This window comes from Dryas octopetala, chromosome 6, assembly GCF_963921425.1.
Source record: "Dryas octopetala chromosome 6, drDryOcto1.1, whole genome shotgun sequence".
In the NCBI taxonomy this organism is placed as follows: Eukaryota; Viridiplantae; Streptophyta; class Magnoliopsida; order Rosales; family Rosaceae; genus Dryas; species Dryas octopetala.
This window is the reverse complement of record NC_141371.1, coordinates 7,956,224-7,980,581: the sequence shown is the minus strand read 5'-3', so window position 1 is coordinate 7,980,581 and position 24,358 is coordinate 7,956,224. Positions and strand designations below refer to the sequence as shown.

General features: G+C 37.6%; 2 protein-coding genes and 1 pseudogene across 2 annotated transcripts; 1 reads left to right on the top strand and 2 right to left on the bottom strand.

The window, feature by feature from the left end:
• Positions 1-1,674: 1,674 nt before the first annotated feature.
• On the top strand, positions 1,675-3,147 carry LOC147281943 (cytochrome P450 76A2 pseudogene; annotated as a pseudogene).
• Positions 3,148-4,745: 1,598 nt separating this feature from the next.
• LOC147281942 (cytochrome P450 76A2-like) lies at positions 4,746-6,583 on the bottom strand. The gene is given in 3 exon segments (XM_086249166.1): positions 4,746-5,068; positions 5,071-5,350; positions 5,651-6,583. Coding segments are annotated over 3 exon segments (1,536 nt in total).
• Positions 6,584-20,138: 13,555 nt separating this feature from the next.
• Positions 20,139-23,244, bottom strand: CYP76G1 (cytochrome P450, family 76, subfamily G, polypeptide 1). The gene is made up of 2 exons (XM_086246857.1): positions 22,273-23,244; positions 20,139-20,765 (listed from the first exon to the last, which is right to left on the bottom strand). Exons 1-2 carry the CDS (start codon positions 23,242-23,244, stop codon positions 20,139-20,141), a joined length of 1,599 nt encoding a protein of 532 aa, XP_086102983.1.
• Positions 23,245-24,358: the final 1,114 nt, after the last annotated feature.

Sequence of the window (24,358 nt, the reverse complement as noted above, 5' to 3'; positions counted from 1 at the left end):
CTAATTAATTAATGCCTAGCTCTCCCATTAGACAATTATGAAGCTGATTGTGATTGGGATTTGGAACCAAGGGAAGGGACCATGTAAGTAAGTGAACCAAAAAAATTATTCTCCAATAAGTCAACGAAACTAATATATTGATTCCCTTAATTTTCGCACATTAAAATATTTAATAAAATCATAGAATAAAAGAGTTATATATATGTTGGATAGTTCATACTTCATAGTTGTATAACTTGTATTGTAAGTAATTAAATAGTCAATGGAGTGGTAATTGTGATTTGTAAGTAGCTATATAGGGACTAATTAATTAATGCCTAGCTCTCCCATTAGACAATTATTAAGCTGATTGTGATTGGGATTTGGGACCAAGGGAAGGGACCATGTACCATGCTTAATATAATATCACCTTTATTTGTTATTGTTTTTGCTCAATTAGTTTCTATAGTTCTTCCCTACTGTACTCTAATACCACTTGAACTAAAACTCAGAAACACATCCTCTCAAGATATGGAAGAATTTAGAGGACTTTAAACTCAAATTTAATTGGTCCTAAGTGGAGATGTTCATGACATTATATTGTAAGGTTTTGATTTACATTTCTGATGTAAAATCTCTCAACACACTCCTTCAATTGTAACATGACTTGAAACAAACAGAAACACGTATAACTGTTGAGGATAACACTTATATTGCTCTAATACCATGTAATCTTCTCAAGTTTCATTAATTAATTAATAATGCAGACTAGTACATTGGTTTATATACATTTGAAAGATAAAGATAGATGAACTGAAGTCACATAAGCAGCCAGCTGTACAACCAATTCATAACATACTGAAGCTAGTTATCTTATGTCTTGATTCCCAGGTTTAGCTCCAGTAGATGCACTTCTAGAAGCTAGTTGCTGATGTATTTGATTTAAACCAGTTCACTCCAGTCAGTTATGGCTGTCCAATTCTATATTTTCCGTTCCAAGATTGATGAATGGTTGAAACAACGTAAACAACAGTTCTCTTGTATCTAAGGGAGGTATCAACTACCAACTAATTAACTATTATTTTGCGATTCCCATCCTAAGAGATAAGATAAACTTGACCATAATTAAGTTGACAAGTCAAATTTCAGACTATAACAATACCCAAATTCCAAATTCCAAGCATCCAGTCCAGTGAATCATGGATTATGTCATTAACTAAAAAATTAATAAAAGTCAAGACAATTGTCTGATCGGACCTGAAACAAACATTTGATTATCTTTTAAATTGAGAAAAAAATTTACGTATAATAGGAATAAGGGTTGACTTGTCATCTCATGAGATAGGTTTTATTTTAAAATTAAAAAAAGTTTTATGTGAAAAGTGTAAGAGCATATGTACCATCATGTTATTGAGTTAAGATATTAAATCAGTCATATCCTTGTTACATGGAAGTTTGAAAGTTTCTCTCTTAAATTGAAGGTGTTTTTTTGACCCATTAGTATATAACTATATACTCATTCTTCGTTAGCTTTTCAATGCTGTTGAATATAATAAACTCACCCAATGATCACACGTCATTTAGCTACAAAACATTTGCTAGCTCACGCTGCTGGATTAATTTTTTGTTTTTGAACTAGTATATATAGTTCATGCACTCATTAACATTTTGTGGACATAGCTATAGCTTGATTTAATGGAGGGGTACTCTTGGAATTTCCTTGTTCCCTTCATCATCTTCTTATTCCCAGCTTCTCTCTTTTTGCTGATCATCCGCCGGAGATCAAACTTGGGCCAAAAAAACCATGGGCCTCTTCCTCCAGGCCCAACAGGATGGCCCATAATCGGCAACATGTTGGACCTTGGAACAATGCCACACAGGACCCTCACTGAGCTCAGTCACAAGTATGGGCCCGTCCTATGGCTAAGACTTGGCGTCAAAAACACTATGGTAATCCAATCTGCCAAAGCGGCCACTGAGTTTTTCAAGAACCACGACTTGTCGTTTGCGGAGCGCACCGTTTACGAAGCAAGTCGGGTCCATGATTATCATAAGGGGTCATTAGCTTTGGCTCCTTATGGCTCGTATTGGCGCGTGTTGAGGCGCTTGGTGACCGTGGACATGTTGGTCAACAAGCGCATCAATGACACTGCATCAGTACGAAGAAAGTGCGTAAACGACATGCAATTGTGGATAGAGGAAGAAGCCTCGAAACTCAAAGACCACGGATCACGTGGAGTCCACGTGGCTCGTTTTGTGTTTCTCATGACTTTCAACCTTCTTGGGAATCTGATGCTATCGAGAGACTTGGTGGGCCCCAGTTCAAAAGAAGGGTTTGAGTTTTTTGGCGCGATGAGTCGACTGATGGAGAAGGGCGGGGGTGCGTTCATGGCTGATTTTATTCCCTGGTTGTGGTGGTTTGATCCGCAGGGGTTGATGAGGAAGATGAAGAGGGACTTGGGAAAAGCCATAGAAATTGCGTCTAAGTTTGTCAAGGACCGCATGAAAGAACAGCAGGTGGGCGGAGGAGAGAAAACGCGGGACTTTTTGGATGTGTTGCTTCAATTTGAAGGTAGTGGAAATGATGAACCACCTAAAATATCTGATCGTGATCTCAATATTTTCATATTGGTAAGTATGCAGTGTATTAATCTAATACATGATAAGTTCTTTTTAAAGTTTATTAGCACAGAAGATTCATGATTCTCACTTTATTCTTTAAAGTTTAATTTTCTTACTTTGTACTATGACTTTTACAAACCTTTTTAGTAAGTCATATTTCGTCAAATTCGTTAAAAAAGCTGATGTGTCAGCATTCACGTTAGCGACATGTCGAATTTTTTAACAGAGCCATTAACGAATTTGACGGAATAAAAAGTTTGTAAAGTTTAAGGGACAAAATGACAAGATTAAAATTTAAAGGGACAAATTAAGTAAGGAAAAAAAAAAAACTTTCAAAGAGTATTTGCATGAATAAACCTTTGTTTAATTTCAGTCTTGAAATTTTTTTGGTGTATAACGGTAAATATAAGTGGTGTTTAGCTACGCACTAACTCAAACTATATCTATAATACGTGTACAATTATTGATACGGTTGTGCAGGAAATATTTATGGCCGGTTCAGAAACAACAAGCAGCACCATAGAATGGGCGATGACAGAGCATTGAAGATATGAGGATATGAGGATAAGGTCAACATAGTTAATATTTTATGTTTGATTATTTTATACTAATAATACAATTAATTGCTATTGGCTTTGAATCTTTGATACTTTTTCAACAGTGCATGTGGAGAATGTTATCTAGGCGATTAGTCGTCTTCTCATTTAAATTTGATTTTGGATAGAATGTAACGATATATGTTGCATTAGCATTATTTGTAAAGTATGAGTGTCAAAATTTTTTTATAGGTGGTATTTGTGCACATGTGCAAAGTCTGAATGTTAAATGTGCAAAATAGCCTATACATAACAAACTTACAATCATAACAAGAACCAAACCATCAAAATTAAAAGTTGACAGCATAGAATTAAATTAAAGTGGAAGAAAATGATCCCACGCATCTAGTAAGAGGACAAGAAATGCCCCAGAAAGCCAAAGGAATCTGCCATGAAATTAGCCTCCAAAGCACATATTGAAAGTAAAGGCCATCTGGGAAGCTGGTTAGCCCATTCACAAATTAAGCAATTAAGCACAAGGAATGAGTATTGGAGCTTGGAAACAAGATATTGAAAGCAGCTCACTTGGAACAAGAACCATGTAATTTGGACGTACTTCAGAATTCAGATGAGTCTACAATGACTTATATCAATTAGCACTTTGTAGGCACTGCTAGTAATGGCTTGGTCTTCCGCACTGCTAGATATATGTATATCTCATTCAAAGCTCGTCAAAACAATGTTCTAACCAATCTCTCTCACCGTCTGCTTCAGCCACGCCAATGAAAATCAAGCTGCAAAGAACCTGACGCGGAGCTAGGCTCGGGGGCAGGACAAATAAAACCAACAAAGGCAGTACATCCTGGCCTTGTCTATGACATTTCCACGTCAGACTATATCAGGTTCTTGTGCAAGGAAGGCTACAACAGCACCACCATTGGCATGCTTGTTGGGGGCAAAAAGAAGTACAGCTGCTCAGACTTTAAGCCCGCACGAGACACTGATGGCCTCAACTATCCTACAGTGCATACCCAGCTGCTGAATTACAAGTCCAGCATTTCAGCTGTCTTCTATAGAACAGTGACTCACGTAGGGTTTGGTAACTCAGTGTACAAGGCAAAGGTGAATTCGCCAAAGGGTCTTTCGGTAAGAGTCACACCAAGTACCTTGAAATTCAATCAGAAGCAGTCTTTTAAGCTAGGTTGCCGTGAATGGCGGTCCAATGAAGAACGGGACGCAGATTCTTTCTGTAACGTACGTACATCATTTATGTTTGTTGGCACAAATGGGGTGCATCTATTAACCAAAAAGTTATTGGGCTAGTATTAATAGTAAATGAATTGTAAGTGCTGGGATCCTATTAGCCTCCAAGCACAAGCACATGCTATATATTAATTTATATCTGATTGCATTGGGTTTGTGGAGATTTTAATTAGAGTAGCCCAATCACTAAAGGCCATTTGGGTAGCTGCTTGGCCATTTAACAAACCAATTAATCACAAAGAAAAGTAATTGGAGTTTGGAAACAAGATATTGAAAGCAGCACACTTGAAACATGACCCATATATGTTTTGGACTCAAATGAGTCTAAATCAATGACTATACCAATTAGCACTTTGTAGGCACTGCCAGTAATGGCTTGGTCTTTCGCATTGTTATCCCCAAAGTGTCATTCCAATCCATAGTATCTCTTGTCACATTTCCACCAAGTGCCCAATCAAATTGGTGAAGCAACATGCCCAAAGTAAGGTGCAACATTTTATGAGCCAAAGGCACACCAGCACACATTCTTCTCCCAGCCCCAAATGGAATCAACTCATAATGTTGGCCCTTGTAATCAGTCTTTGAGCCTATGAACCTCTCAGGCTTAAACACCAAAGGGTCATCCCACACTTCTGGGTCTCTTCCAATTGCATAAGCATTCACAAAACCTGTGTGTCTTTGGGTACAAAGTAGCCCATGAATTTGGTGTCATGTATGGCCCTTCTTGATACTAGGAATGGGATTGGTGGGTGCAAACGAAATGTTTCTTTGATGACACCCTGCAAGTATGGAAGGTTTTCGATGTCACTCTCTTCGATCTTTCGGTTTGGACCTATCACCTGAGTGAGCTCGGCTTTGGCCTTGATTAGTGTCTCAGGGTTGCACAGCAGCTCGGTCAGTGCCCATTCTGTCGTGCTGCTTGTTGTTTCTGAACCGGCCATAAATATTTCCTGCCACCACATTTTCGATTTGTTATTCTTGTTCAGTGAATGTCAAGCTTTAAGAAGAAAAATTTCACTACATATATATATGCATATATACTACATCATAAGAGTCTCCTAGCTTGAACCCATATCACAGCGTGTACAGATTATAATTTCACAATAGGTAATTAAGCATTTACCACTACATTATTAACTATAGTTTTCACAATAATATTAATACTTTACTATTTATATTTTCAGCCCAATACCATATTTCATCTGATCCAACAAATGTGCCTAGAAGAGATCATAATTAAAAACACTTACCAGTATGCAAATATTGAGTTGATGCTCAGAAAACTTGGGTGGTTCATCATTTCCATTGCCTTCAAATTCAAGCAACACGTCCAAGAAGTCCCTTCCTTTCTCTCCCCCCACCTGGCGCTCTTTCATTCGCTCCTTGACAAACTTAGACGCAATTTCTATGGCCTTCCCCTGGTCCCTCTTCATCTTCGTCTTCAAACCCTGCAGATCAAACCACCGCAGCCATGGAAAGAAATCCGCCACGTTCGCAACCCCACCCCACTCCATCAGTCCGTTCATTGCCGTAAAAAACTCCAACCCTTCTTTGGAAGTGGGGCCCACCAAGTCCCTCGAAAGCATCAAATTCCCAAGAAGGTTGAAAGTCATCAGGAACACAAAACGGGCTACGTGAACTCCACGTTCACGTTGTCCATCGTCTTTTAATTTTGAGGCCTCCTCTTCTATCCACAAGTGCATGTCGTCTATGCACTTTCTGCGTACGGACGCGGATTCGTTGATGCGCTTGTTGACCAACATGTCCACGGTCATCAAGCGCCTCAACACGCGCCAGTACGAGCCATAAGGGGCCAGAGCCAGTGACCCCTTGTGGTAGTCATGGACTCGACTGGTTTCGTGAATGGTGCGCTCTGCAAATGACAAGTCGTGGTTCTTGAAAAACTCCTCGGCTGCTTTGGCGGATTGGATTGCCATGGTGTTTTTTGCACCGAGTCTCAGCCATATTACGGGACCGAACTTGTTTGCGAGGTCAGTGAGGGTCCTGTGTGGCATTGCTCCGAGGTCGAACATGTTGCCAAATATGGGCCATCCTGGTGGGCCGGGAGGAAGAGGCCCATGGTGGCCCAAGTTTGATCGCTGGCGGAAGAGCTGAAAGAAGAGCAGAGATGGTAGGAACAAGATGATGAAAGAAACTAGAAAGTTCCAAGAGTTCCACTCCATCAAATTAATCCACCTATAGATCTGGTCAAGAAATGAACATGAACTATTATGCGGAGTAGCGAGCATAGTTTTTGTACATTTGGATGGGTGAGCGATCAAAATATTATATCGATCTCCCTTGCTTTGATAAGCATTGACAAAGGTGATATAATTATTAATTTATGACTATTGTACGCATGGTCTTGTTCGTCACAAAAATGATTGTTAATTAGTTGATACCAAGGAATAAAATTTCGAGTTTCGAGGAAATTTCGACGGAAATTTCGAAAATTTTTAAATTTCGACAAAAATTAGATGGAAATGACGGAAATTGCTATCAAAATACGGAAATTTTGAATGAAACTTTACCATATGTTTATTTAACATATTATCTACTAAATTGATAAAAAAACATTGAAGAAATCAAATTATATAGTAGGTTTCATGTGATATAAGGTGAATATAATGCGCGCTGGAGCAAATACTGTTAAATAAAATTAGTATAATGAATAAACAAAATTAGTATATTCTTTATACTCTATAATTTAATTATACACTAAAATCTAAACCCTAATACTCTATATATTCTATATACCCTAATACTCTTTATACTCTATAATCTATACATTAAACCCTATATACTCTATATTTTTTAGGATATTAAATTTTAAGCCCTTTAAGATATTAAGTTTTAAGCCCTTTAGGATACTTTTAATTATTTTTTTATATAGAAATGTATTAAAGTTTAAGATTTAAAATAACTAAAAGAAATCTCAAACTTTTTTTCTTCTTTCCAATTGCCCAAATGCCCCAAACCCCCCCTCATTTTTTTTTTCTTTCCTTACTTTTTTTCCCCGTGCCTCTCTCTTCAGTCTTTTTTTTTATTTTTTATCTTTCCTTCCTTTTTTCCCGTGTCTCTTACTTAGCCAAGCTTTGTCTTCACTAAGTGTAACAACCCAAATTTTGGCTTATGGTAATTTTGTTACTTGAATTTTTCAAATTTGTTTTAAGGTTTGTTTAAAGGAATTAGAAATTTCTTTAAATTTATTTTAACTAACTTAGATCTTTGGTTGTGGTTCTAGAGCTTAGTTGTGTGGAAATGAATTTTAGAAAATGAAAATTCAAGAATTTGACTATTATTATTTTTTTCAGAATTAAATTATAAGAGTAGGATTTGTCATAATTTTTTTGAAAGCAATTTGACTATTTTGAGGTTATAGGAAATTAGTACTCATCAATACGAGTTCGTAGAATTTTTCGGTGAATTATTTGGAGTCTCGAGCTAATTTTGGTGAATTTCTGAAGTTGGAGAAAATAGAAAATATGATAATTTCGATAATTTTGATAAATTTCAGTAAATTTCGATAAATTTCGATAAATTTCGGTAAAATTTTTCCGAAAAATTATTAAACATGTGTTTCGATTTCGACACCCTAAAAAAACGAAATTTAATTCCTTGGTTGATACTCGATATTTAAAAATACTTTTGTCCGCAGGACGAAGCCAGGAATTCAAAATGATATAGGTGGGCACGCTGAACCTCCAAATTTAATTTTTTTTGTCAGCGAAAAAACTCTTGCCTTTTCTTTTGGTGTTTCCTAAATTTATAGAACTTGTTACAAAAATAAGAATCAACTAAATCTACAGTAAATTGACAACTTATGTGGTTAACAAAACCAAAGACTTCAAAGTGATAAAAAAACCAAAACCAATAGGCAACTACCTATTTATTAATAGCCTAATAAGTAAGCAACATCATAATTTGCTATAACACCAATAAATCATATTTAAAGAATTAAGGCTTAGTTTGAGATTGGTGTGAGAAAAAGTAGTTGTGAAGTAAAACAGTTGAGTGTTTGGTAAATTATATTTTCAAAAGTGTTGTGAGTACAAAAAGCAGTATGAAGGTGTTTGGTAAATTGTAATGTAAAACTGCTGTGGCTATTTATAATTACTAAAATGAGGGTATTATAGGTAAAATAAAATTTTCATTGTTGTTGTGATTCACTACAGCTTTCAAAAGTGCCTACAAACTTGATTTTTATTTTTGCTGTGGGGAGTTAAGAATTGTGGGACAAAGCACATTTTTCATTTTTTTACCAAACACCAAAACTGTTGTGGGTGATTGAGAATTGTCATCCACAGCAGCTTTTGGATCCTCCAAAACAACGGGGCCTAAGACCTATCTACCAATAACTGTACTAGAAAATATATTATACTTTCAAATTCAAAATTAGAGATTTCATTTGTTGTCTTCAATTTTAGATATTCTTTAATTTCAAAGAATTAAGATATCGATTGTTTAAATGAATTATACAAAATGTAACTGATCACAGATATAATTTGTCCACAATTTGAGTTTGACATGCTTGACTAAAAAAAAAAAGAAAAAAAGAAAAAAAGAAATGCATATTAAGAGAGTTAGAGAAGAAGCTTGAGAAAATCAAAACATATAAGGAAAAATAGAGAAAATAAAAGAAAGCGGGACAAAGAAACTTATATATTTGGGTGGGAAGCCAAATGGGAGAGGGCAGAATGCAGTGCTTCGGGTAGGCTGGGCTGTCTGGCTCTAGGGCTTAGAAATACAAGTTGGGCTGGGCTATAGCCTAACGTAGCTCCGTCCTTGTTTGTCTGGATATGTTATATAAAATTAATAATATTTTTTGTTATAATCAAAGTATTGGTAGTAGAACATTACTAATTAGTTTAACTTCGAGTACTTACAGGGTGCATGGCTAAGATATATCAAAGTCAAACAGAAATAAGAAAAAAATAAATAGAAGATCTGAATCCGAATTAAATTAAGAACATCACCCAATAAATATGCTTAGGTAGATACGTACAAAGCATGGAGCTGTCTTATATATATATATATAATCCTTTGCTTGCTGGCATTGTTGTCTCTTTATACAAATCAATATCTGTTTTAGCTTGATGAGGCGCCTGCTTGGCTTGTCTCTTTGTTATTTGTTTATGTGTGTTCTATAATTTTAACTATAATAAATTTTCAATTTGATATAAACAAAATAGATGTCTGACATTTAACTATGAACACAATGTCAACAAAATATACAGCTAACAAAAATTAAAGATTTGTAGCTTTCTGCAACATCGGCCTGACAGATGTCCCTTCAGGCCTTCATCAATATAATGAAATGCCAGATATATAATTGAATATATAGTCCTTGGACTGTTTCGACCAAAAAAAAGTCCTTGGACAGTTGGACTCGCTTGTTGGCAAATAAATGATCTGAGGACTGAGGGTAAGAACAACAAAGCTAATATTTAATGTTTTGATTATTTTACACTATAAAAAAAAATTATTAGCATGTAAGGTAGAGTTGCGGTCACTATATATATACCGTAGTGGTTCTTATACATATGTTACACAAAATTCTATCTATATATATCCCAATGAGTAAAGGCCATTGGGGTAGCTGGTTGACCCTCTAATTACTGGAATTTGGAAACAAGACATTGAAATTAATTTGAAAGCCTCCAACTTGTAACAAGAAGTGTGTTTTTACACCAAACACTTTGTGGGCACAGCTAGTAATGACTCGGACTTTCGCATTGTGATCCCCAACCTGTCCTTCCAATCCATACTACCACTACTAACATTTGCATCAAGTGCCCAATCAAATTGGTGCAGCAACAAGCCCAAAGTAAGGTGCAGTACGTATTCTATGAGCCAAAGGCACACCAGCACACATTCTTCTCCCAGCCCCAAATGGAATCAACTCAAAATGTTGGCCCTTGTAATCTGTCTTTGACCCTATGAACCTCTTAGGCTTAACACCAAAGGGTCATATATCCCACACATCTGGGTCTCTTCCAATTGCATAAGCATTGTGTTTTTGGGTACAAAGTAGCCCATGAACTTAATTGGTGTCATGCACAGCCTTTCGAGGTATTAGGAATGGAATATTGGTGGGTGCAATCGTAGTGTTTCTTTGATAATGCCTTGCAAGTATGGAAGGTTGTCTATGTCACTCTCTTTAATCTTTATATTTGGCCTTGGTTAGTATTTTTTGTTGCATAGCAGTTCGGTCAGTGCCCATTCTATTGTGCTGATTGTTGTTTCTGAACGTAGCGGCCAGAAATATTTCCTGCACCATATTTTATGTTACTCTTATTCAGTCAATATCAAGCATTACGAACTTATGGTAACATATATGCAAATGCTAATATGATACAGACCTTTTTTGACCCATACAGATACTTCTAAAGAATATACTCTAGACTAGTAGGGTATAGTTCCTAGGTGTGGATGTTTACATCATTGTCTGCACTAGAGACAATCTCTATGTTTTGGTGAAAAATGTTTGGCTCCATCCCAGATGGAAGAATTTTTCCACAAATTTCGCTAGTAGGAGACGAGAGACGCTATATATATATATATATATATATATGTGCTACAAATTTAATGGTTGTCGATCAATTATTAATTAGTTGATAGAAGCTACAATTAACTATGTGAAAATGTCTGCGAGTTTAATGGCCTTCGTGAAAATGTCTGCGAGTTGGTCTTCTCCTTTGCAGTACACCAAATCAACCACTCCATCATGAATAGCATCTCTTATGAAATGAAATTTTCTTTTTATGTGCTTTGACCTCTGGTGAAAGACAGGGTTCTTGGACATTGCTATTGCAGATATGTTATCACACAGTAGGGTAGTTGGTTCAACTTGCTCTTCTCCAAAATCTTGTAGAACAAACCTGAGCCAAATAGCTTGAGATGTGGCCTCTGAAGCACTCATATACTCTGCCTCTGCAGTAGAGAGAGCAACACTATGTTGTTTGACTGATGCCCATGAAAATGCACCACTCCCAAAAGAGAATGCATATCCTGATGTGGATCTCATATCATCCTCATCTCCACTCCAATCACTATCACAATAGCCTATGAGAATGGCAGAATCTCCTTTCCTATACTGTATGCCATAGTCAATGGTTCCTTGCACATATCTTAACACCCTTTTAGCTGTTCCTAAGTGTTTAGCAGAGGGACAATGCATGAACCTAGCTAGCAAGCTTGTTGCAAACATAATATCAGGCCTTGTAGCAGTTAGATATAACAAGCTTCCAACCAGTTTTCTGTATAAGCCTTCATCTGCAGGCTCACTTCCATCTTCCTTCCTTAACTTTTCAGTTGTTGACAATGGGATGGACACAGGTTTGCAATCTTTTAGGCCAAATTTCTCTAGCAAGTTGTGAGCATACTTTCTTTGGTGGATAAAGATACTCCCTTCTAGCTGGATCACTCCCATTCCAAGAAAATGATGTAGCAGACCAAGATCAGACATTTCATATCTGTTCATCATATCCCTTTTGAATTCCAGTAGCATACTGTCACTGCTCCCTGTGTAGACAATGTCATCTACATAGATTGATACAATAAGTATGCCCTGGCCTTCCTTGCTTTTAACATACAAAGTTGCCTCACTAGGACTTTTCTCAAAACCACATTCCAACAAGTAACTGTCAATATTTCCATACCAAGCTCGTGGAGCCTGTTTCAGGCCATAGAGGGCTTTGTGCAATTTATACACTTTGTGCTCCTGATTCTTGACAACATAGCCATCTGGCTGATCTACATACACTTCCTCCTCTAGAATTCCATTGAGAAAGGCTGATTTGACATCAAGTTAGAAAAGTTTCCAGCCATTCTTAGCTGCTAGAGCAATCAGTGTTCTTATGGTGTCTAACCTTGCCACAGGAGCAAAGGTTTCATTAAAATCAATTCCTGGCTTCTGTGTATAGCCTTTAGCAACTAATCTTGCCTTGTGTTTCTGAATTGTGCCATCCAGATTGAGTTTGATCTTGTAAATCCACTTTACTCCCACAATAGGCTTGTCACTTGGTCTATCTACAAGCTTCCAAGTCTGGTTTTTCTCAATCATAGCAATCTCTTCTGACATTGCTTTCTGCCATGTTTGGTCTTTGACAGCTTCAGTAAAATTCTCAGGTTCTATTATACTAAACTTGCATTGAGCAAACACCTCATTGAGGTTCTTCCACTTCTTTGGAGTATTATCATAGGTATCAGACATCCCAATTTCACTTTCAGCTGTAGAAATTGGAACATCAGTCCTTTTCATATTTGTTCCACCATTTGAGCCTTCTGTGAGTGGACTTGGACATGAGTTTTCCACACTTGCAGCCTCATTAGACACTCTTGGAGATTGCACAGGTGTTGCAGGTTCAACTTCACCTTCTGCAGCATTGCTTGTCTGCTCTCTTTCAAAAGGTACTGTTATATAAACAGTTTCCTTAGAGTTCCAATCCCACAGTGAGTTTTCATCGAAGATCACACTTCTAGAGACAACAACCTTGTTATTTTTCAGATCAAAAACTCTATAACCCTTCTCTCGAGTTCCATACCCCACAAAAATGCCTCTCTGACCAGTTTCATCAAGTTTCTGCCTATTTTGTGCAGAAACATGAGTAAAGCATACAGAACCAAAGACTCTTAGATGTTTAACACCTGGCTTCCTCCCACTGTACTCCTCAAATGGAGTTTTGTTATCTAAGGCATTTGTAGGACACCTGTTCAATAGGTAGACAGCAGTATTGACTGCTTCTCCCCAAAAACTCTGTGGCAGCTTCTTTTCATGGAGCATAGTCCTGGCCATTTCCATTATGGTCCTGTTCTTCCTTTCAGCAATGCCATTTTGCTGAGGTGAGTAAGCAACAGTCAATTGCTTCTCAATTCCCACCTCCTCACAGAATTTCTCAAAGGCATGAGAGGTATACTCCCCCCCTCTATCACTTCTCAATTTCTTGAGTTTAAATCCACATTGCAATTCAACCATTGCTTTAAATTTCTTAAACACATTGAATGCATCAGACTTGAACTTCAAAAAATAGACCCAACACATTCTTGACTTGTCATCAATAAAGGTGAGAAAGTATTTGTTACCTACAATTGTTTCTGTCATGGGACCACACACATCTGTGTGTACTAACTCCAAAAGATCAGAGGCTTTTCTGACTTTGTCTTTGTCAAAGGGTTGCCTATGAGCTTTTCCCATTGCACAGCTTTCACACATGTGATCACTGTCTGTCAAACTTGGTAGACCATATACCATCTCATTTTCTTGTAACTTTTTCAGACTTCCAAAGTTCAAATGTCCAAATCTTCTGTGCCACTTCCAAGTTGACCCAATAGTGGTCACTGAGTTTGCCATAAAAGGAGTAACACTGTCAAATGAAAGAGGGAAGCATCTGTTTCCTTTCATTTTTACAGTAGTGATAGGTTCCTGCAAATTCTTGTCTCCAAAAATGGAAACCATGAAATCACCAAAAACAAGCCAATATCCATGCTCAATCATCTGTCCAACACTGAGCAGATTCTCATCCAGACCAGGAACAATCATCACTTCAGGTATGTGTCTGACTCCTCTCTTTGTTTCAACCACCAGTGTGCCTTTGCCAGTAGACTCCACTAAGTCACCAGTCCCCATTTTGACCTTGCACCTCACACTTCGATCTATGTTGATAAGAAGTGACTCACAGCTTGTCATATGGTTGCTGCAGCCACTATCAAGATACCAGACCCCATGTTCCTTTTGCACAGATGCCATATGACATGCATAGAACATTGTGGCAGTGTCCTGGACCTGATTGGCATAATTGACCACCTCACCCCTCCTGCTAGGTTGATGGCAATCCTTCATCATGTGGCCAAACTTGTCACATTTGTGACACTTGACCTTTCCTTTGAACCAACAGTCACCATAGTGAAGCTTGTCACAAATCTTGCATTTCTGCTTCCCAGAGTCAGCACCTCTTTCCTGTTTTCCAGCAACTTGAAACTTGGCATCCCATTTCCTTGGTTTTTCTTTCCATTGCTTCTGTCCCTTCCTTCCTCCATCATAAGCATATGGCCTATTCTGTGTGTTTTGGCCTTTTGGAGTGATGCTCATACTGGAAAATGCCTTCTCTGTGTGTCCATCATCTTCCTCATGTCTATTCAATCGAAGCTCATAACTCTTCAAAGATCCAACAACCTCATGTACTGAAACTGAATTCAGATCACAAGTTCTTTCTAACACTACACACATTGGATCATAAATCTTGCATAAGCTGATAAGTACCTTTTGGACCATTCTCTGATGTGAGAGGATCTCACCATATTTCTCCATCTGGTTTGTTAAATCAAAGAACCTGGAAAAATAATCAGCAAGACATTCATTATCTCTCATTCTCATATACTCAAACTCTCTGCGTAGACCTTGCAATTTCACAGATCTAGCTTGTTCATCACCATGATACTCCTCCTGCAATAGGTTCCAAGCTCCCTTTGCAGTTTCTTGATTTACAATTCGAGGAAAGATTTCTTTGGAGACTGCTCCTTGAATGATGCCTAATGCCTTTGCATCTTTCATGTGCTGTTCTTCAAGGTATGCTTCCATCTCTTCATCAACATCTACACCTTCAGCATGTTCTTCTTTCTTTGAACTTTTCTTTTTCTTTGATTCAGGGACTGTAATCCCTTTTTCTACTAGCTTCCACAATCCTTGTGACTTGAAAATGGTAATCATTCTGACTTTCCAATAATCGAATTCATTACCATCAAAGATAGGAGCTCGTAGCTCACCACCTCCAGAGCTTGCCATTGCAACCACGAATCCTTGCTCGTTTCACTCTGTTTTCTTCACACAAATCACGCCCCAGTACACCTTGATCCAAACCAAGGCTCTGATACCATGTAGAATTTAGGTGTGTTTGTTTAATTAATTAAACTTGAGGCTGAGAGAGGAAGCAGCATTGAAGCTGAAAAGGGGAAGAAAAAAATGAAATCAATCTCTGTAAATTTTTCAGTGCTCACGCCACTGTTACATTCATTCCCTTGCAAATCTGTTACATAAGTGGACAGCAACCATATTGCTGAGGCATGCCAAATGCGTGAGCCTATGAGCTCAGCACAACCATTCAATTGGTGTCCTATGAGACACAGCCACGTGTTCAATTACATAAACAAAGTAACTTGCTAATTAACTAACATAACTGCAATATTAATTAGCTAACTTAGTCTGTCAAATGCTTAAGCACAGTCAACATTATTCAGTCAATATCAAGCATTACGAACTTATGGTAACATATATGCAAATGCTAATATGATACAGACCTTTTTTGACCCATACAGATACTTCTAAAGAATATACTCTAGACTAGTAGGGTATAGTTCCTAGATGTGGATGTTTACATCATTGTCTGCACTAGAGACAATCTCTATGTTTTGGTGAAAAATGTTTGGCTCGATCCATCCCAGATGGAAGAATTTTTCCACAAATTTCGCTAGTAGGAGACGAGAGACGCTATATATATAAATATATATGTGCTACAAATTTAATGGTTGTCGATCAATTATTAATTAGTTGATAGAAGCTACAATTAACTATGTAACCAAAGATTTATATAAGCATATAAAAGACTAAAAACAACTTTGTATGCATCCTTCTGTACGTATAGCACATCTGCCGACCGATGGTTATTCATGAATTAATTAATCTTGAAACAGTCATTTACATAATTGTACGTTGGAATAGATGACCTGAGGATAAGAACAGCTGATCCAGCTAATTAATATTTTATGTTTGATTGCTAGTTTTATACTAATATTACTACTATTGCTAGCTACTTGTTGGAGTATATAGGTAGATCCTACAATTCTAGAAATTCTTTTTTCTTTCTCAGACCGACATAACAAAGCTACAGTACTTTGTAAATATTTTCTTTTGTTTCATAAAAAAAGGCCAAAAGTAGAGGGAATATTTGAATTCTTAATCATCAATATAACCAGTAGGCAGTAGCTACGCAAAATAATTTCCAACAAGTCATTTTGAAAAGTAGCGATGAAAACTCTCACGATTCATTTTCTCATCTAATAAACTTTGAGTACATGACTGAAATGCAATTATTTGCAAATCACATATATCAAATAAATCCAATATATGATTTTTCTTTTAGATACCCTTTCTTTAAAGGGTTGATGTGCAACCCACAAGTAGACAAACCCTTGTTAAACAACAATAACTCCCCAATGTAAGTGTGCAACAATCCCATTGACTGTTCTCAATTAATTTCCTTTTCAAAATGAAGATGCTTAGAGGGATTTTAATTTGCAAACCACAATGCATGCTTGTCCCATTTGGCAAATGATTATGTATATCCATCGTAAGCCAAACAAACGTTCTTATGTCTTCTTCTCTTTGAAGGAACTTTCTATAAATTTTATGCATGCGAGGCCATCTTTAATTTGTACTGTTGTAGAAGGGCATCCTGCTAATTTTTCCTAAAGAATCAAGAGTACTGCAGTCGATGGTCTTCATTAAGGTTGGTGGCAACAGCAAACCCTCTTCAATTAATTAATACATAGATTTAATTTGTGCTAAATTTATTTCTTGGCAGTGTTAACTAATTTGATATACATTGTTTATGAATTTCCTGACAGTTTAAGTTATTAAATTAAGTTTAATGGTAGTATAACATTATATCAGAACTCAAGCTTTCTCTGATTTCAAAGATCTTGGGTTTAAAGTCTTCAATTTTTATCTTACACTTATCATTGATCATATTAATCGTGATTGGTTTTCTATTTAAATTTGTACGTCTCTCCACGTGTAATAACCAAGCCCAGTTATCTTACAGGCTGAAGATAGCACCATGTACTAGAGCACTCCACATTTAATTTTTCCCATTACAAAAACATACAAATTAATAACCATGATCCATTAATATTAGACTTCTTTTTTTGGCCTTCTCTTTCTTAACGTAAGAGATTCCATTGTCATATGATATATCTATGAATCGTAGTAGTATTCAATCCTGCCATACATCACTAAGGAGCAGTTGCCAACAACTTTAAATTAGAATCCTTCTATATAACAAGATTGTAATGGGAAGTGTGTTGTTTTGTTGTTCTTGTTAATTAATGTGTGGAGTAAGTTAATAATTTTGAAATTTATTCCGGGTGTGGAGAATAAATTTTTGGGATTTTTTGTCAGCCGGCCTGTGAGATGGACATACGAACCAACTGGGTGGCCTAATATAGTCAACTCGGGCCAAAATGATTCATATGCGAGCCCATGTTTCAAAATTTAGGAAATTCTAAAAGGACTCCCTTTTTGGCTTTTTTAAACCCCACATATATTTTCTGACCACAGAAAAAAAAAAAAAAAAAAAAACACCCCACATGTGTTTTACTTGAATGGAGTGTCTTGACTATGTAGGGTTTGGAAAGCAGAAGATGGAGTCGATCTAGAATTTCCCAAATATGTCAGCCCCATTCTAAGGCCATTCTTATATAGTCTTGTTCTTTCTTGTGCTTAATTAATTAGGCCTCCCTAGCTAATACCTGAGAGTGACTTCATAATTTGCAAAAGGAATAGCTCTCATAATTTTACTACCCAATTTTATTAGGTTTTTCTAAATTTGGAGCCTTTGTTCTGACTTAGGGAGAAACCCTTGTGAAATCATATATGAATCTATCAAGCATAGACTTCATCTTTATTTTAGTTGGTTATCATGCGAATTATGAACCTACTTATTGCTAATAGGATCAAAGTGGCATTTGCCCCCGATTTGTTAGAATCAATCAGACTGCATTTGTAGCTGAAAGCAAAATTGGGTACTTGAAGCCCAGGATTTGTGACCATTCAGCAATATCACCTGGTAATGGATCGTGTCAAACATACGACACTTTTGAATCGATCCCCAATCAAGAAATGTTTATTAATTTTTCATTATAACAAGAAAGTGAGATTGTATGGACAAATAGAAGCTATATTTAGACCTATATATATGTGAGATTACAAAACACACGACACCCATTTTTATAGGGTATTTATTTGCATTTTGTTTTTTCGGCCAGGAATTATTTGCATGTTCTAACTGCATACAATCATGCATATATGCATGCATGGCCCTGGTAGGAAAATGAAATATACCAGTAGCCACTAAGGCCATGTTTGTTTGGCCGGAACCCAAGACCAGTAAGATATAATGTTTGGTTTGATTGAAAAAGAAACAAAACTAAATAATTGACCTTAATTAATGGTAAAAACTAATTCCATTAAAAATGAGGAATAGAAATACTAGGAATGGGGATGATATTTCTATTCCATAGTTAAACCTCTGGCATGTAAAATTACAAAATATATTATTTTCTTATTTGGCTATATAGTCTATATTGAAAAATTAGAAAAAGATGTAACCTAGTACTTCTGCTCACATCCTTCATCGTCTCATCTTCTCTGTTCTATGGCAGATTGGCCATCTGATCCCTTCCTCTATGAAATAAGAGTGATAAAAAGAGTTTTTAATTATGTAAAAATAGCAAATCTGCCATGGCTATAAGAATGAGTTTTCTGCAGGTCTGAATTCATCAACAGAATTTCAAACCCATTTTGATATTAACTCTATTCGATTATTATCCCTTCTGTTGTTGCCTAAATTTGGTTGAGTGATCAACGTAGGTTAGACAAACACACAATGAACACACGAGGATGTAAAGTGGTTCACCACTATTGAATTGATCGGGCTACGTCCACTTTGGTCTTTTGGATATTTTACTATGAATAGGTGTACACCTTGTGTGACACTTTTGAAAATATTGACCCCAAATATATTTTTTGTAAATTCTCATCGTATACAACAAGGTGAGATTGTATGGACGTACAAATAGATCGAAGCTATATCTAATAGACCTATGTGAATACTTGTGTGGTCACCAGCAATTTTGAGTGCAGAAGCATCCATGGCGAAATCCACGACAAAACGGCCACCTTGAATACCCTCTTGTTGGCAAATAGTTGCACATACGTTTGTCCAAAGGCAAATTCCCAAGTGCCGTTTGCTAATTAGAGTTTCACAGGTCCTAGTCTTACCCTCATCATCAGGACATCAACCATCGGCTAGCTTGCTACTCCATCCCTCAACAACATTGGCTCCATCCCTACCAAACATGCATTAGAAAATTAATCCAAATTAAGAATTCTACCTTATTAGCTCTATAGAATTCATATATAACTATGCATGCACAAGCCATAAACTTATGTCACTTTAATTTTTAAGTCATCTGCAAGTCTTTAAAATTAATCCAGAGAAAAATTAAGGGGCTTTGAAATTAATTAAATCACATCCATTAGTTTCATATCCTTATTAAAAATCAAATTAACAAGAGGCAAGAAAGAGCTAGATACCGGCCAGTAGCCACCAAAAGCAGGACCAGAGCGAAGGGAACCGAAAATAAACGCATGTTGCCCTTCTTAATCTGTGTGGATGCAGCTTATGAAGAAGGGAAAAAATTGTTTGATGAAAAAGATTATATATTATATAATTTTTCAAGCCCTTATATAGAGTTGTGGAGTGGATTATCAGCATTCTCCATAAAGGGAGCTTCTTAGCTAAAATAGGGAGTGTCGGAAAACTTTTATGAGTAGCTACATATGATGTGACATTAATAATACATGTGTACTTAATTATTACATCAATTATTAACATATGTGACAAACAAATTTATTACAAATTCACTCATAATTGCTTGCCTAAATACAAATGCTTTAGAAATTTAGAATCCCACATTCCTTTTGTAAGGTATAGGTATAACCTTTAGAGGGACAGATTTTCTAAGTGTGATCCCCATCCTTTCACTCATGTCCATGCTCTCTGGCTTAATCCCATCTGGCAAAACCCAATCAAACGAGTGTAGGAGCGACCCTAAGGCCAGAGGAAGCACCCTAGAGACTAGTGGGACTGCAGGACACATTCGACGGCCAGAGCCAAATGGTATGAACTCAAAGTGGTGCCCTTTATAGTCCACCATGTTAGGCGCTAAGAACCTCTCTGGCTTGAAAAGTAAAGGGTCTTCCCAAGTCTTTGGGTCACGCCCAATTGCCCAAACATTGACCAGGATTTGCGTCTCTTTTGGAATGTGGTACCCCAGCATTTTGCAGGAGCTCATGGCCATGTGTGGGACTAAGAAAGGAAGAGGTGGGTGGAGTCTTAGTGTTTCTTTGATGACTGCTTTAAGGTATGGGAGGCTTTCAATGTCTTCCTCTTGGAGCTTATTGTCGGGACGTATGGTGCTTCTCAGCTCAGCCTGAGCTTTCTTTAGGGTTTTGGGGTTGTTTAGAAGCTCAGCCATTGCCCACTCTAATGTGCTTGTGGTTGTGTCAGTCCCTGCAGTGAACATCTCCTGAAAGGGTATAAGTGAGTTGACACTTTGTACATGCTTGTTGAGTAATTAGAGGGTAATATATGTCATCGCCCAAAATATGCGTCAAAGTTTGAATGGAAGACTGTACAACTGATGCATGTGGTCTGACAGGAGAAAGTCTTTCTTGACATGCTCTGTCAACTCTTCTCACAATCAGGTGAGACTCATGATACATAAAATTTAGAGCAAATTACAATTTAGTATCACAATTTTACATATTGTTTTAACTTAGTACCTCAACTTTGAAAACTTGCAAAAAAGTACCTCAACTTTCATTTTATGTCAATTTAGTACCCCAACTTTGAAAACTTACAAAAAAGTACCTCAACTTTTACTTTGTGTCAAAATAATACCTCCGTTAGTTTTTCTGTCAAAGTTGTAGGGGTATTTTCGTCTTTTCCTTAAATTTTAAAAATAATAATTTTTTTTTGAATAAAAAAATTTCTTAAAATAAAAAAAATAAAAAAAAAATTTCCCCATCCCGCCCCCACCCAACCAAAATTAAGGGGCGGCGGTGGGTAGGGCGGGGGGGCTGGGCGGGGGGGAGGGAGGTGGGTCGGGGCTGGGTGATAGGGGGAGGTGGGTCGGGCTTGGGTGAGGGGGAGGGGGTGGGTCGGCACTGGGTTGGGAAATGGGGTGTGCGGGCTGGGGGCGGGCTAGGCTGGGGGGTGCGACGGGGCTGGGGCTTGGTGGAGGGGGTGCAACGGCGGCAGGGGGTGGAGCGTGCGACGGCGCTGGGCTTGGGGTGAGGGGGTGCGGGATGGCTAGGGAGGGGCTGGCTGGGAGCTGGCTGGGTAGGGGCGGGCTGGGCTGGGGAGGGGATGGGTGGGGGAGTGGTGGCTGGGTGAGGGAGGAGGAGAGGAGGGGAGGGGAAGGGCTGAGTGGGCCGGGGATGGGAGGGGGATGGGGGTGGGCAGGGGGGAGGGAGGTGGGTCGGGGCTGGGCGGGGGGAAGGGATTTTTTTTTTTTTTTAATGAAATTTTTTTTTAAAGAAATTTAAAGAAATTTTTTTATTAAAAAAATTATTATTTTTAAAATTTAGGGAAAAGACAAAAATACTCCTACAACTTTGACAGAAAAACTAACGGAAGTATTATTTTGACACAAAATTAAAGTTGAGGTACTTTTTTGTAAGTTTTCAAAGTTGGGGTACTAAATTGACACAAAATAAAAGTTGAGGTACTTTTTTGCAAGTTTTCAAAGTTTGGGTACTAATTTGAAACAACATGTAAAATTGAAATACAAAATTGTAATTTGCTCTAAAATTTATCTTAGTGTGAAAGAATGCTTCATAGAACATCTCATAAAAAATTAAAATCGTTTGAGAGTCCTACCAGAACTTTTTCCACAATATTATAATTGATGCAATAAACATACATCAATCAAGATCATGTCATGTTTGTGTGTGCAAGAGAACATGTTAACAACTTAACACCAAAAATAAAAAGAGGACATAAAAATTGAAAGGACTAGCTAGTTGGCTTACAAAGACAATCACATTGATGGTTCTTGAAGAGAATCTAGAGGGCTCTTGAACACCATCACCACGCCATTCCAAGAGCACGTTCAAGAAGTCCTCCTTTGTGATCTTCCTCTCTTTGCTATAATCATCATCACATCCATTAATGTCCTCCATGCTCTCCCTCCTTTCTTTGATGAACCCACCTGCAATTTCAAAGGCTTTTTCCACATGGAATTGGGTCTTCCTCCTAATTCCCTGCGGGTCGGCCCACCGTAAGATTGGAAAGAAATCCGCCATATTGGGCTTCCCAGCCCATTCCGTGATCTTACCCGCATGGTAAAAAAACCCGGCCCCTCTCTCCGATTTCGGGTCCAAAAGATCCTTCGAGAACATGAGGTTCCCAATCAGATTAAAAGCCATCAAGAAAAAAAACCTCCCCACATCAATGCCCTCAATATTGCCACTAATTTCCGATCTGCCACCGGCCGCAGCATCGTCTATAAACTTCACCATGCGATCAATGCACGCGGCACGCACGCCACGCGTCGCATCGAGCCGGCTCGTCACGAAGAACTCGGTGGTGCACATGCGTCTCAGCATGCGCCAGTGGGGCCCATACTGGGCCGTAATGAGCGAGCCCTCGTTGCTGTGTTCCCCCTTCATGGCCTCGTAGATTTTGCGACCCGCCAAAACGACGTCGTGGTTCTTGAACATCTCGCGCGCTATGTGGTCTGAGGAAATGACCACAGTGCCCATGGACCCGAGCCACAGGGTCATGATGGGTCCGTGCTTGCGGGCCAGGATGGCGAAGGACTCATGCGGCGGAGCCCAGCCCAGTTGGAATATGTTTCCCACCACCGGCCACCATCTAGGTCCCGGTGGAAGCTGCCCTTTGGCGTCCTCCAAACGACGCCGTCGGAGTTGGGTTGCCATAATTGCCCATGCAAACCATAGCAATACAACTATGAGTAAACCCACAGCCTCATAACACTCCATTTTTTGGCCTTTCCCAATTTTCTCTTGCATATTATTTGAGGAGGTACGTAGTATTTATAATATATGGTTTGTGTTTGATTATAACGTGACAAATTAAATTAAGCAAACTATTAGCCTATGAGAAAACTTGTCTTTTTTCAAGGGGAATCTCTAAATTATTTAATCTTGTTTTATTTGGAAATCAAAATTATTTAATCTAGAAAATTAAACTTGGTCTTTTGGATCACTATATTGTCAAACCACAAATTGATTAATGACCGAATACTGCCAGATTTCTTTAATAATTACATGATTTCTGTGAGGTTTTATTCCAAATTTCCAACTCAATCTTTAATTTGTCAGAAACAACCGAAATGAGAAGATGAGGGGATGAATGGATGATCAAGAGAGAGATCTCTTTGATGGAAACGAGGTAACAACCACAATGACCGAGCGAAAAATAAGAATATATTATGATTATTATTGCCCCTAAAGGATTTTATACATATATCAAATGTTCAAGTGCCAATTGTGTTGAACATTTGAATGTGGATTCACAGTTGGTAACTAGGAGGTCCACACTTGAGTTGACATGATACATATTGTGTTTTAGCATATCTCAATAGTGAATCATAATGTCTTGCAATTGGACATAATAATAAATCGAGAATAAACTTCTAATAGAGATAATGACGTGATATTACAAATATGAGAGGAGAGGGTTCGGATATTGAGATGTGAGATCCTCCATCCTCTCACATTTGTAATGTCACGCCACTATTTATTTTACAAGAAAATTATTCTCCAATAAGTCAACGAAACTAATATATTGATTCCCTTAATTTTCGCACATTAAAATATTTAATAAAATCATAGAATAAAAGAGTTATATATATGTTGGATAGTTCATACTTCATAGTTGTATAACTTGTATTGTAAGTAATTAAATAGTCAATGGAGTGGTAATTGTGATTTGTAAGTAGCTATATAGGGACTAATTAATTAATGCCTAGCTCTCCCATTAGACAATTATTAAGCTGATTGTGATTGGGATTTGGAACCAAGGGAAGGGACCATGTAAGTAAGTGAACCAAAAAAATTATTCTCCAATAATTCAACGAAACTAATATTTTAC